This window comes from Triturus cristatus, chromosome 6 (assembly GCF_964204655.1).
Source record: "Triturus cristatus chromosome 6, aTriCri1.1, whole genome shotgun sequence".
In the NCBI taxonomy this organism is placed as follows: Eukaryota; Metazoa; Chordata; class Amphibia; order Caudata; family Salamandridae; genus Triturus; species Triturus cristatus.
The window spans coordinates 522,972,733-522,986,727 of NC_140589.1; the positions used below are offsets into that span (position 1 = coordinate 522,972,733).

Below are 13,995 nucleotides of genomic sequence, written 5' to 3' on the forward strand. Positions count from 1 at the left end.
GGAACCATATGAAGAAATGTATGGCCATACTGATTATGTGAAAGCAAATGGAGGTGATAGTGGCAATTTCAAGATTCAGGGTGAGGTAGGTGTCCATTTGGTTTATAAAGGTACCCTCACCCACCAACCTAGTTGGTGGCATGCTTCATTCTAGGGTTCCCACCCAGGGAATGCCTCTTGGTTGTGCTTCGACGCCTGATTACAGCGGAGCTGGGTTTTTGTTTTGTTTTTGGATGGATAAATGGATACCATGAGAGTGAGAAATGTAACACTACCTCCAGGGTATCTAATTCTTTATTATGTGGTTCCTGGGGTAGGGTTAAAAGCATGTTGTTTGGACGTGAATAAGAGAGTATGGTCTTGCACGTCCCCAAAAGGTTATGAAAATAATCCAAGTGATGTGGTCTGCATGTTTCAGCCAATATGTTCACAATTGATTGGCTTTCTTCAGGACTTGTGGTTCAGGGTTGAATAGCCCTGAAATCACTTGAACTATGCACATATGCTAAGGTGTTTATAGGTGTGTAAGTTGCATAGCTTACAAGTTTTACTGTCAGATTAAATAATTTCTGCAAGAGGAAAGGATACATAACATGATTATAAACATTGAAAGGTTCCCAGTGGTGGAGACCTATCATCAGAGACGTTTAGGCAAAAGGGGCTCTGGCCCAGGGCCCCAAACTTTCAGGGGGCCCCTGATAGAGCCATCTCTCTTCTACAGAGCATCTTTCCCTGATGACCTTGAATAATTCTTAAACAGATTGTTTTAAATACTGTTCTCCTTTAATTTATTTTTATTTATTTTTTATTATTTTTAATGTGGGTGATTTGTGACATTGTATTGCAGATAATTTGCAGAGAAATGTTGTGTTTATGTTTCATGCAACATCCATACAAAAGTTTCTTTAAGATCAAAACAGGGCCTCATATATGAGAAATGGGAGGGCGTGACAGGGATTATTTGCAGTAATATTAGTGAGCTGCTGCTGTGTTACAATACTGAAAACACACTTCACTATCTCTGAATATTAGAATGTGGATAAATGCGCCTGTAACCTGGCCTAAAAGGGCATGGAGAGCTGAAATTGGATCATAAATTCAAAGCTGTTCTGAACAGGGCCACTTAAATACATTTGGCCCAGGGCCCCCAAAATCCAAAGTGTGAGCAAGGAATTATACCACCTGCTTAAGGTACGAACATTTTTTGTGACATAGATCCCGGTGGGAGGCGTTGGCTGATGTCACACTCTGTACATGTCAAATAGGGTAACGGAAGGGGGAAAGAAGTTATCAGCACAGACTTTTGGGTCAATTGCATAATGTAAGAGAATGGGGCATAGTGAAGAGATGTGTAAGACCCTGCAGATGATCTCCTTAGGTTGTAAGGGAATGGAGTGAGCTTGAGCTGCTGCATAATTACAAGTGTGATGGTGGCTATCCACTTCGGGAATGGTTCTCAGTTTCTATTGTTGCGGAGTCTGGAGATGACTTTATGTGTGCTAGGAAACTACAGGATTCCCCCGAATATTTTAAATTATGGCATATACGTGCCCTTCCCCTTTCATGCAACACAGCAAGGTTGCTTGCTGTGTAGAGCTGTGTGGATGTGTGTCAAATATGACATCTATGGCTCAATATAGCACAAATTGTATGCAGGACAGTACAGCAAGGCAGATTTATGTGTTTTGCTGTGTGACAGGCAGAGTGCAGGACTGTAAGAGAAATATCAATATATAACTTATCTTTAGTAGAGCAGGGGCACCAATTGATGGCTACAACAAATGCAGGCACCCTTGCTACATTGTGCAATGGAACCAGCAGGGGTGTTGAGAATCACATTTTTCATCTGCACAGACAGAAAGTAGAAATGCTCCGTAATATGTAAAATGAGGGCCATTCCTGCACAAAGTGCCTATCTGTGTTTCGTTATGTGTAATTCCACAAATAGCACCCCTACTTAATACTGAGGTTGCATGGACAATGTACAGGTATTGCCACGTGAAAAGCAACATTAGGGTAACACAGCCCTCTTTACTCATAGAAAGATATATTGCACATATCCCTGTGCAATTGGAAGTGATGAAATAAACTGAATGTTACAATAATCGCTTATGTTAAATTCAATCATGGATTTTTAACAACATATTTCAATTTCTTTCCAGAGGGACAAACAACACCTCTTGTAGATCAGCCAGTCTCTGATGCCAAACCTGTTGGTGATACCATACTGCCCCCCATGGATAATGACACCTTCCAACAGCCCTTGGACACTTTTGATACGTTTCCTCTGTTCTCCAGATTAACCTAAGCACACGAGAGATGGACCATCCAGCTTTTCCATCACAACTGAGGACTCCCAGCACCACCAAGTTGTTTTTCAACAGCAAGTGGTAGGAGTCTAGCAGTGAATGTCTGATGAGGTCCGGTCATGATGGAGACAAAAGCAGGCACTCTTGAAAGAGTCCATAGGCGTCTTAGCCTTAATAAGGGGTTAACAAAGGCCATCACAGATACCTATGCCTAGCTGTCCATAGGATTGATGAGTCCCTAGCTGATATCACTGGTGTCATCATGAAGAAGAAACAACATCAGCCTTCTACATCTGACACCAGTGAAATTGTCAGGCAGTTGGGGGGAGGCATACATAATGCCATGCAATCCCCAGAGTAAAAGATTGACTCCTTCATTGCATCAACCTGTGCCTTCAATAGCAATATTGTTGCTTTGTTTACAAATCAGCAGATATTTGCGAGGGATTAACATGCTGCCTTACTAGCAGTCACAAATGCTGGTGGGAACAGGGGAGTCACATTTCTGCCTCTGATGTGTGTGTGCTTGAGGCTAGAGAAAATACTCAGCTGCTTCCCATTCAAACACCACCAATTTCAGGGGAAGCAGAACATGCTTCAGAGGAGAAAGATGTGGAGTTCCCCAGTTTCCGTCAAAGAACTGCCAGGTAAACATTTTGTGTTTTTATAAAGGTCCTGTGTAGAACATCATGCCACATTCTTTGGAACCCAGTACAGTCCTATTTGTTTGAACAGTTGTTTATCTTGTCCACTAAATGCTTGTAAAAAAGCCTACATTTGCTTATGGTAATTTGTTTCCCCTCACTTAACATAATCTTCCCATGTAAAATTCACCTGACATGTGTCCAAAAAGGAATTTGTATTATGCACAAAACCTAACAATTTAGGATACTTGTTGATGGAAATATCAAATCATCTACTCACATGTTTTAGTTTGAGGATGCATACTTCAGGAATAACATTTTTTTGGGGGGGAAAACCCTAATGAGTTTTGTATGCTTGCTTCGGAAATGTCTACATAAAAAATGTAAGTTTAAAATTATAAACCACTTTTTTGCAGCAGAATAGAGAGCTCATCATAATTGCACATGATGCCTATGTATGTAAACATACACAATTACATCTATCACAATGGTATAATGAGCAGTGTGTACCTTATGAATGGCATGTCAGAATGTTTCGACAAGATACATTTTCTTGATAGACACTGAAGAGAAGATGATGTCAGTAGAACTTGTGAACATGGAACTAATGGGGAGAATATTGTTATGTGAAAAGGGAGGCAGTACTGAAGGGGAGTTGCTACTGAATGGTAGCTCGACATATGCTGGAAGGTTCTATAACAATAGATTACTTGGGAAAGGAAACCGGACTTGCAGAATTCTTGCAGAATGTTGTAACAAGCTGTAGAACTGCAGAGGATGCAGTTACGAGATGCCTCCACCCCTGGACTACACCAGAAGTGCAAGAACTCTTTCCAGAGGAGGTTAAGAATATTCTTCTGTATCCTAGTGTGCTTGAGTAAATGAACAGCACCAGATCTAGGAGAGTCCACAAGTGTAACTGACACATTGACTCTTAATTAAAGAGTAATTGGATGCCAAGGACCTTCTGCAGCATATTTGGACACTAGAAGCCTTAAGAGCGCTTATTTACTGCTTTAATTGACTGATTGACCTAACTTACTACTACTCAAGCTGAAGCACTTAAATTAAGGAATTTGAAATGTTTGCATGATAAGAAACACAATGTGAATCTTTTAAAGACCAGCTCTGGCCTTCCGTTGCCCAGAGAGTGCCTGTGTCAGGGGACGAGGCAATTGCCTGTGATGGAGCGGGGATTCGCAAAAGGAAACCCGCTTGTATTGAATACCCCTGTAATACATACTCATTTTAAGTAGTAAATATATTAATGTGCAAACAAACACCACACCAGGGAAATTTGCTTTGCAATATGCATGAAATTTATCTTAGTAATCCAAAAGGGGGGACAGAGGGGCTATATTTAAGGAGGTCTAATGTACAGGTCCCAACAGACTATATCCAAAACGGGGTACAGAGTTCCTCAATTGCTAGAAGGAAGAGATGCGGTCAGTAAATGGAAAGCTCATTCACCAAGGCTTGTGAGTAGAAAACAAAGGACCCAGGGAAATTCCTTTAGGTGGAACTAATGCTCTCACACACCCAGCAAGCTAGGTGTCATGCTTCATCATATGAGCATTGCCCCTCGTCAAGTCGGCGCTGCAATCCTTAACGGGCACCCGAAACCGGGGCTCTTTGTCGGGGATCTTTTGTTCCTGCCGATATTCGCTTGGGTGTGAGGGACCTAAAAAGAAAAATGTAGCAGAAGTGTGTTATAAAAAGGGTTGGTCAGTCCTAATAGTACTTTATTCATAAGGTAGACTACCCTATTAAAATGTGTAGAGAGGCTAGATGCTAGAAGTAAGGTGTCTAGGCGTGAAGCTCTACTCTAAAATGATCGACATGTTTCTCGCCATATTAGTCAGGAGGATCTTAGGCAATTCATCAGGATCAGTAGCTGTCTACATTAAAAAATGGTGATGTGTACTCTACATACCACGTCCGATGCTGCGACCTGTGAATATGAAGTGACAACATCAACAGTAAAAACAATGGCATCTCTACCTTGAATACATAATCTCAACAATGGTGTTTGCACACAGCACCGTGTATAACGTGATGATAGCAACCTGCTTCAAGGTGCACTATTTCAAGGAACAGTGAACTATAAGTGAGAGGGGTGTTTTGGTGTATTAGAACTACTAATACGCTAAAGCCGTGACTAGCAATTGAGGAACTCTGTACCCCGTTTTGGATATGAAATTTATCTTAACAACACATAAATAACCGAAATTGTAATAATAATGTGTGTAGAACGTGTTATGAATGTTTTGCATGGCACATTGCATGCATATCTAGTAAAAAGCATGACCGTGTTGCTTTGTCATAATAATTAATGCTGCTATCCTGCTTTTGCTATGCTAGGTTAACTGTTAACATGGGCTAGAGATAAGGTGGGTGGTTAACAGTGAAAATTACCACATTATTAATAAATGTCTGCTTTCTGTTCTTTTAGTAAATGGTCGAGTCTCCATTTTGGGTTAAGTTAGCTGAACTGTAATGAATGAAACTTGCAGTGCGTACAAAGCACGTGACTGAGTGGCTGGAATGCTGAACAAACTGAAAGAGCATGTCACGGTGAAGGACATGACGCTAGACGTGCAGCCAACTCCAGTGTTTTCGTGTGATAAACCCACAAGATGTTAAATGTATAACATTTGTCCTTAACTTGTTACTTTATCCTCATGAGAGAACAGGGACGTATACTGAATATGTGGGAAAGAAAGCTTAACTATGGGGTAGTCAAAAGAAGCATGACTTAATGATAGGGTGACCATCTGCCCCTCGTTTTAACCGATCCCATAACTAGAATGGGTGACTTTAGCAACTTTAGTGGGATGGACATGTATGGTAAGGGTATAAAGAATACGTGATTTAGGGGTGTGGTCTGGATGTGAGGGTGGCAGATGCGGCTGATGTCTTAGACGGAGAGACAGAGAGGGTGCGCTGCTGATTATCGGGTTGCAGAGATGCCTAGATGTTCCAGTCCTATCTTTGTCCTGATCGTAGAGTCTTTGATCCCTGACTCCCTGTCTGGGAGTCCTCTGCCGCTACCTAGGCCTGGGTGGTGGTTTCCTTGTTCCTATTCCTTGAGTTGGTATCTTTGATAACTCAAAGTTATTATCCCTGTACTTTTGTCTCTTCACCTTTCCTTCTGAATTGAGAATTGATTAATGCACATGTCTGATGTCTATTCATCTATCCCCTCCATGCAACATATGTTTCTTGAGATTAATTATTTGCTAGCTGTGTTTTAGAGTGTATTCTCACTCATGAGGTATTTCCAAGATTTTTGCATTTGACATAGATAAAATTAACAAATTGCAAACGAAGAATCTGTGATTATTTTTGTCCATTTATTATTATTTCATGTTATGTTATGTTATGGGGTATTTGTAGAGCGCGCGGCTACTCCAGGGAGTGTCCCGGTGCTGTCTTGACCCCTTGGCAGAGCAGTGAAAACATAACAGCAAGCGCCTTCTCTACTTTTGGAAGAGCCAGGTTTTATGAGTAACTGTTACCTTCAATTTTTCAACTAATTGGTCCATCGACCATTAAGATGGAAATTTGAGCAAAGGGTTTATTGTGTTAATTGTGAACTGTCAACATTTTGAACAGCTAAGTATGAATTGGTACTGAATCCGCTAACTTGACACTAGCGCAACAGGGACCTTGGGTGAATGTGTATGGGCCAAAACAAATGAAATAATTGAGTTTTCGTCCCTGTCCAAATTATTGCGTCTGCGCTGAACACCTGCATTTTAGTCATAAGTGCGCCCAGAGCAATCAGAGAGAGTGTATTGAAGAGACTGCCAGCAGGAGCTGCTGCATGCAGGCCAAGCATAGTGAAGAAGCTGCTGGTGGGAGCATATGCACGTGAGTTAAGCCAGAAACACCTTTATTCCTCAGCACCGGCAGGAGCACATTCTTCAGTGCGAGGGCTTGGCCCATGCCTCCTTGAGCAGAGTGCCTGCACCAGCTCTCCCGCCCCTGTAATTACCACAGTGCATTTAACGTACACTCGATATGCAGCAATACATAAATAAAAACAGAACGGAAACAGATGATGGAGGAGTGTTAACAATGAAAGAATAATACCGGAATATTAACAAGAAATAGTTTATAAAGAATGCCACCTTACCTGCTTCTGCCTGAGTCTCCATTGTGGGTGTATCTACCCAAGTCATCAAACATAGTTAAAGGACTCTTTTGCATCTTCTAAACAGGTACAATGAGTGACCTGGAAATGGCACCACCTCCAACCTTCCTCGCAATGCCTGGTATCCTCCGGCCCCAAGGAAACAGTGAAAGAAATAGTTTTTCACATACATTTTGGCTATTGGAGGAGATTGATATAATCAAGTCAGATGACAAGCAATTTTAGTCCATCATTTAGGGGTAGAAAGAAGAAGATTGGATGAAGATCTTCAAGATAGCTCTCTGGGTAAGGGGAGGGTTAGCCTAATAATGTTTATGACATGTCACTGCAAATGTTGGACTCATGTTTTATTACTAAGATAAATGATGTGATGGATTTCATAAGTTCTTTTCCAGGGTTCAAAAGACAGAAGAGGACGTTGCTACTTATCTTGTGGCCTTGAGAGGATTGTCCCTGACATGTCAATTTGAGAACATGTATGATTCACTTATTAGGGATCAAATTGTAAAGTGTGCCAACAACAAGAGGGTAAGAGAGAAATTGTTAACAAAAGATCTTACTTTGGAAAAGACCATCCAGGTGGTCAAAGGGATGGAACAAGCGGCAAAGTAGCTGAAAGAAATGGATACGCTCACAAAGGTCATCAATGATGTGAGTAAAGAGTATGCTCCTATCCAGGTATTACGGTCTCCTAAGGTGGAAGTCAAGAAATTCAATCTGAATGCCAACACAAAAATAGAAGCCAAGGTTAGGGAGATAAAATGCTATTGTTGTGGAGAACTGGATTATATTGCTTCTAGATCAAAGTGTGCAGCCAGAGGTGCTGTGTGTCATAATCGTGGCAAAAAAGGGCACTTTACCAAGGTCTCTATAGCAAAATCACTACTAGCAAGAAAGTTGAAAAAATGAGTGAAAACATCAGGGAGGTTATGTTAACCCTTCAGGACGAGCAATTGCAAGGAACTTCTCATGGTATCTCTGGAGTTACTAAATGCAATATGATGAAAGGAAGCGATGAAGTTACAAAAGAGAATACTAGTAAGCTGGAAAAGCCACATTGTACCATACGATTAGATGATCTGCAAGTAAAAGTGTTGGTAGATTCTGGCAGCGTGTATACCCTGATATCTAAATAAGCCCTGCATCAATAGAATTCAAAAGGATTGAGGGGCTGGTCTGATCCTGACATAAGGACAGTGGGGCATGATGGTAAGAAGATCAAAATCCTTACAAATAAATCGATGACCTTTGGGTTTGAGAAGGAGATGGTGTATGGTTCTGTGTATATAACAGACTTTGGATTAAGTGTTATGCTTGCGGCATCAATAGGACTTGGGTATGATTTTAAATCCTAATGCAGAGAAGCCGGTCATGTCAATTATGAAAAATGCTGCAGCAAACGACAATGAACTAATTTGACAGGTATGAAGAATATATTATGAAAAAAATGTCCCGATTTGTTCAATGACACATTCAGGATTCTCCATGGTTCTTCACACAAAACTATTTTGTAGAAGAGAGGAATTCCTGTTGTGCATAAGGAAAGGAATGTGCCTCAATTGCTCAAAAAACCTTTGCAACAGGAATTGGACAAGTTGCTGGCACAAAAGATCATCAAACCCATAGAATCATCTGAGTGGTTGGCATTGATTGTAGTCTCTCCTAAGGACAATGGCAAAACCAGTCTATGTAGAGACTCATGATGTCTTACCCGGAGTATATGGATCGACAGACAACCGCCCCCAAATAGTTCCAAAATGTTGTCGACCATGGCTGGTGGAAGAGCATTCAGTGTGGTCGACATGTCAGCTGTGTATCTTGAAATTTAACTGTCCAAAGACTCTAGACACTTCAAGTCATTTGTCACCACTCTTGGTGCTTTCCAATATTTGAGGTGCCATTTGGCCTGGCATCCACCTTAGCTGTGTTACAAAGGGTTGAAAAACAATTTTTTCGGTGCTAAGGAGAACGTATGGTGCTTTCAGGACAATGTTTTGATTGCCGGGGGGATGAATTGCACCATAACAAGTTGTTTTAGGAGGTTATGAAATGACTTGACGAATGTGGCACGATGGTCAGGAGAGATAAATGCCAATTTAAAAATAAATGTGTCACTGAATTAGGTCATGAAATATCAGAGGAAGGGATGCAGCCAAAGAAAAGTATAGTTCAAGGAGAAAGTGATGTGCCGCATCTGGAGAACAGAGACAGATTAAAATCATTCCTGAGCCTAGCAGAATACTGCTCGAAGTTCGTAAAGAATTTCATGAAGGAGGTTGAGCCCTTTAGTAAATTAATGAAAAAAGATGTCATCCTTGAGTGGAGTGATGAGTGTGAAATAGACTTCGAACAATAAAGGAAAGGATCGTGCTAGCTCCTACAGTGGGGGATTTCAAGGCGACAATGAAAACATACTGCTTGGGCTTCTGTAGGTAAGAAACAAACCACAAAGCATAAGCGCTCCTCTCGCTGAATGGGTGCACACAGAAACACAGTGTGTCTCAATGAATGGCAGCCAGTGATTCCCTACCTGGGAAAACCAATGCAGTCCGTCATCAAGAACCGTATTCTCTCCAGAGAACCATACGGAAAAACGGAAAATCAGCTGTTTGCCTCCAGCCATTGTACACAACATGATCGGTTCTTGCCCAAAAACTCGTCTGACTTCAAAAGGGAACATTAATTGCACACATCAGTCAACATGCAGGCACTCCTCTTCTACTCACACCTCACCCTGGCCAACTGTAAGTCATTACCACATATGGAATCATAGGACATGTAATTCCATAGTGCTTCTATTTCAAAAATATAAAACCTACGGGATTAAACAGGTTCAAAACACATGATACATTAACAAAAGGACTTCCACCCCACTGTATACCAACAGGTCATTGTTTTGCACATGTTTTGGACCCTGAAGGCGCTGATGAGGTTTCATCTCCTGACATATGCAGGCTGCATGCAAATGGTATGGTTTAGAGAGTAAAATGTAGGATTATAGAGAACTTACAAAATGGTTTTGATGTGGGCCCATAGAACCACTCCCCCTTCCATGACAGGAGTGTCACCTTTAGTCTCTTTTAAGGGAAGAGAGAGGGAAAGAAAATACATTTTTGCCTGGTTGGTTGACAAGGAACGAGTGTGGGTTGACCATGAAACAATTAGGGCAGGAGTTACTGAAAGGCACAAAGGTACAGAGGAATATTATGATGTGAATAAAGTGGTAAAAGAGGCATGTTTGCAAGTGGATGATTGGGTGGTGATAAAAAGAGGTATAATAGTGAAAAAGAGGGACAGTAAATTTTCATGTCTGTTGAAAGTCACCAGAGGCGGAATGTGGTAGAGTTGAAAGGTTGTTCGATGTGGAGCTTGGGAAATGTTTGTACGATAGCAATTCTCCAGAGAGAAAGAGATGACTTTTAAATTGTGTCTAAAAGCAATATTTTGATAATGTTCTGCAATTTCAATAATATTGCATTGCTTTGATGTTTAGTGAAGATATAGTTTTGCTGAAATTTATTTTATTTTGTTTTCCTGTTGATTTTATAAAGAGGGTGATTTGTAGAGATGATGATGCAAGTAGAACTTAGAATATAGCATGGAAATATGGGGGAGAATTTTGTTATGTGAAAAGGGATGCTAGTATTGCAGGGGAGCTGCTGCTGAACGGTAGCTGGATATATGCTGAAAGCTTCTATGATAATAAATTCCTTGGAAAAGGAAACCTGCCTTGCAGAATTCTTACAGACATGCAGTGAGAAGGTTATGAAAAAGTACATACAAATGTACCACCTATAAAAGGGCTGTGTGAGGCATGTGAGGTCAAAACACTATAACAAATATCAAAATCAGAGATGCAATGTAAATATCACAACATTTCCAAATTTAAAAACATTACTATGCACACAAATGATAAGTAACAATACAACACTCTGGATGGTTGTACTAATACTGACCAGATAGCTATGCCCATAGTCCTCATGTATTAGCATAGCACCTGTGACACAGGAGGATTCACAAGGGCAACCCAATACTGTAAATGACAGTGACCAAGACATGCAAGTGCACATTGCTTACCCCTGTGAATACTGATATTGAGTATTCAACACTTGCCAAATAGATGACTTATGTTACTCTTCCCCAGAGAGGCTTCACATGCATCATTTGCTTATACAACTTTTACATAGGTGAAAGTCTGCTGAATCTTTATCAATCCTACACTTCTCAAGGGGAGGGTTGAATGGAGGACACATATAAAAAAAATATTGTCAGCTTTTCCAATGTGAGCTGCATGATGTGGCCCACTAAACAAGAAGTAACTCCAATCCTGATGGATGTTGTCCAAGCAGGCGTTACTTCCTGCACAATTAAAATCCACACAACAATGCATACCTCCTTGCACAATTGTGCAATGGTGTTAGCTTTAGTGCTACGCAGCAGTTTAGGTCACAATAGAGGCTGGGAACAGCATTCTGTAATAAAAAGTCAGATTAAACACTTACCTACCCACTTCCTTTCACACAGGGTGGTATAGGAGGAGAATACCTGTGTTTTGCTGTGTGCAATTTCACTTTCTGAGCCCCACTTTTAATGTGTAAAGTATGAAAATGATTCCATACAGACCTCAAATCAGAGGAAAACTTACTGTTGTCCAGAGGTCTCTCACAAGGCAACATATACTTGGGACAATTTGTCCATCATGTTGTCTACTCACCTAACACAATAATTTCAACTCTTAACACATAAATAACATCCAACCAGAGAACAATGGAAAATGTATTAATGTTGAAAAACTATTACCTATTAGAATTAACTCGCCCTACCTATCCTACACTAACTATCCTTAATTCTAGCCTTTACTAACATATCTAAATTTGTATCTATCTTATCCACTATTCACACATGACATCAATTCCCAGTCCCTTTACACACATAACTTAGTACAATGCAAACATCAATTACATCCTAAACATCCTAACTACACGTAGAAGTCTAAACATGTAAATATATTGTTTTCTTATCCTACACACAAAACATTAAACCCCACCCACTTGCAAGCCTGCCATATTAAGAGCACACAAAACGTACTAAAATGTCTTATTTATCAAACTTATCTAAACTAAACTTACACCTACACTATCACTGTGCCTACTAAAAATAAAAAATGATCAGCAATTAAAATAACTGGGAAGGGAATGTTCAGAGGAAGAGAGTCAGATCTGTGTTGCAACCTGTTCCAGTGCCTCTTGGTATGTTATAATATTTCACAAATGCTCGCTTGCTCTGGCTCAATGTGAGCCATCCCGTTGATTCGCCACATAATTTTTACTACGGCAAAGTTGAAAGTGCCCCTCTTTTTCTCTGTGGGTGCCCGGTTTGATCCACTTGTGGGTTCCAGAGTGGGCCATATGCTGCCCTGCTGCTGCTAGCCACCCTGAGAATCTTTTGCCGCAGAGGTCTTTTATAGGCCGGACTGGGACCTAAGCCCCAAATGCCACTTGTCCTTGCCTTCTCAGATGTGCAACCCATTTTTCGATAGCCATGTGCAATTCTATTGATGTGGACATGCGTGCCCAACGAAACTCAACGCTTTTGGCCATGTCTGCTGTCATATTGTCTAGAGAGTAAATGAAAACACATATAAGCTCAAGTTGCACATTTAAGGACATTTACCAAATTTTGTCTGACTTTTCCATGCAATCATAAGAGTCAGCCCACACTAGCACCCAATCTTGAGATAGCTATATATGTACAATATACCTTCAATCAATCAATCAATCAATCTATCACCCTTGACTTCTATAGTGCAACATGTCACCACATGGGGTCTCCAGGTCCTGTGTGGTTTGAGAAATCCTCAGTCAGAGAGAGGTGGGGGCCAAAAAGCCAGGTCTTCAGCTGCTTCCTGAACTCCCTCAGAGAGGGGGACATATGCAGGAGGTGGGGTAGGTCGTTCGAGGATTTAGCGGCGAGGTAGGAGAAAGAGCGTCTACCTCATCAGCTGCGATGGATGCTTGGGACATGGGCTAAGGCAACGGTGGCGGAGAAGGTCAGGTGGTGGTTGATGTAGGTGGGTCTGGATTTGTGATGGTTTTGTAGGTGTGAGTGAGGAGCATGAAGAGTTATCTCCCCTGAACAGGGATCCAGTGGAGGGCTCTGAGGTGAGGGGAGATACTGGCTCTTCTAGGAAGGTTGAGGATGAGTCTTTCTGCTGAGTTCTGATGGTTTAACGGTGGTTTAGGAGCTGTTTCCCGGTTTCGGCATAGAGGACATGTCCATAGTTGAGTCGCATGGAGATGAGGGCCTGGTTTATTGTCTTCCTGGTAGCGAAGAGGATCCACCGGCAGATCTTGCTGAGGACGCAGAGAAGGTGTGGAAGCAGGCAGAGTAGGTGGCATTGATCTGTTGTTTCATGGTGAGATGGGTGTCGACGATGATGTCAAGGTTGCATGCATGATCCGATGGAAAGGATGATGGACTGAGTGCAGAAGACCAACAAGTGTTTTCCCAAAGGAATGGCTTGTTTCTGAAAATGATGACCTCTGTCTTGTCTGAGTTGAGTTTTAGGCAGTTGGTTTTCATCCAGATTCAATTGTTGGTCATGTTAGTTTGAAAGTTGAGTCTTGCGGTTTCTCGGTCTTCTGAGAAGGATAGGACAAGCTGGGTGTCATCTGGGTAGGCGTTGCAGGCGATTTTGAGTCCGTGAGTGCGGGCAATGTTGGACAGAGGTGTCATGTATGTGTTGAAGATTGTGTGGCAGAGGGAGGAGCCCTGGGGGATGCTGCATATAATGTCTTTAGGTGTGGAAGTGAAGGGTGGAATATGGATACTCTGGGTTCGTATGAAGAGGACGGAGGCGATCCAGTCGAGATACTTGCTATGAATG

At 41.5% G+C, this 13,995-nt stretch overlaps 1 protein-coding gene across 14 annotated transcripts in view; it reads left to right on the top strand.

The window, feature by feature from the left end:
• Positions 1-6,278, top strand: part of LOC146817363 (uncharacterized) — a 145,028-nt gene extending 138,750 nt beyond the window's left edge. For all 14 annotated transcript variants that reach the window (XR_014962988.1, XR_014962983.1, XR_014962990.1 and 11 more), the window contains one exon: positions 2,163-6,278. Coding sequence is in view for 1 of the 14 variants with exons in the window: in XM_085610955.1 (XP_085467081.1) it covers positions 2,163-2,308 (146 nt within the window). In the remaining 13 variants the exon portion in view is untranslated. The remainder of the gene's footprint in view (positions 1-2,162) is intronic.
• The last annotated feature ends 7,717 nt before the right edge of the window (positions 6,279-13,995 follow it).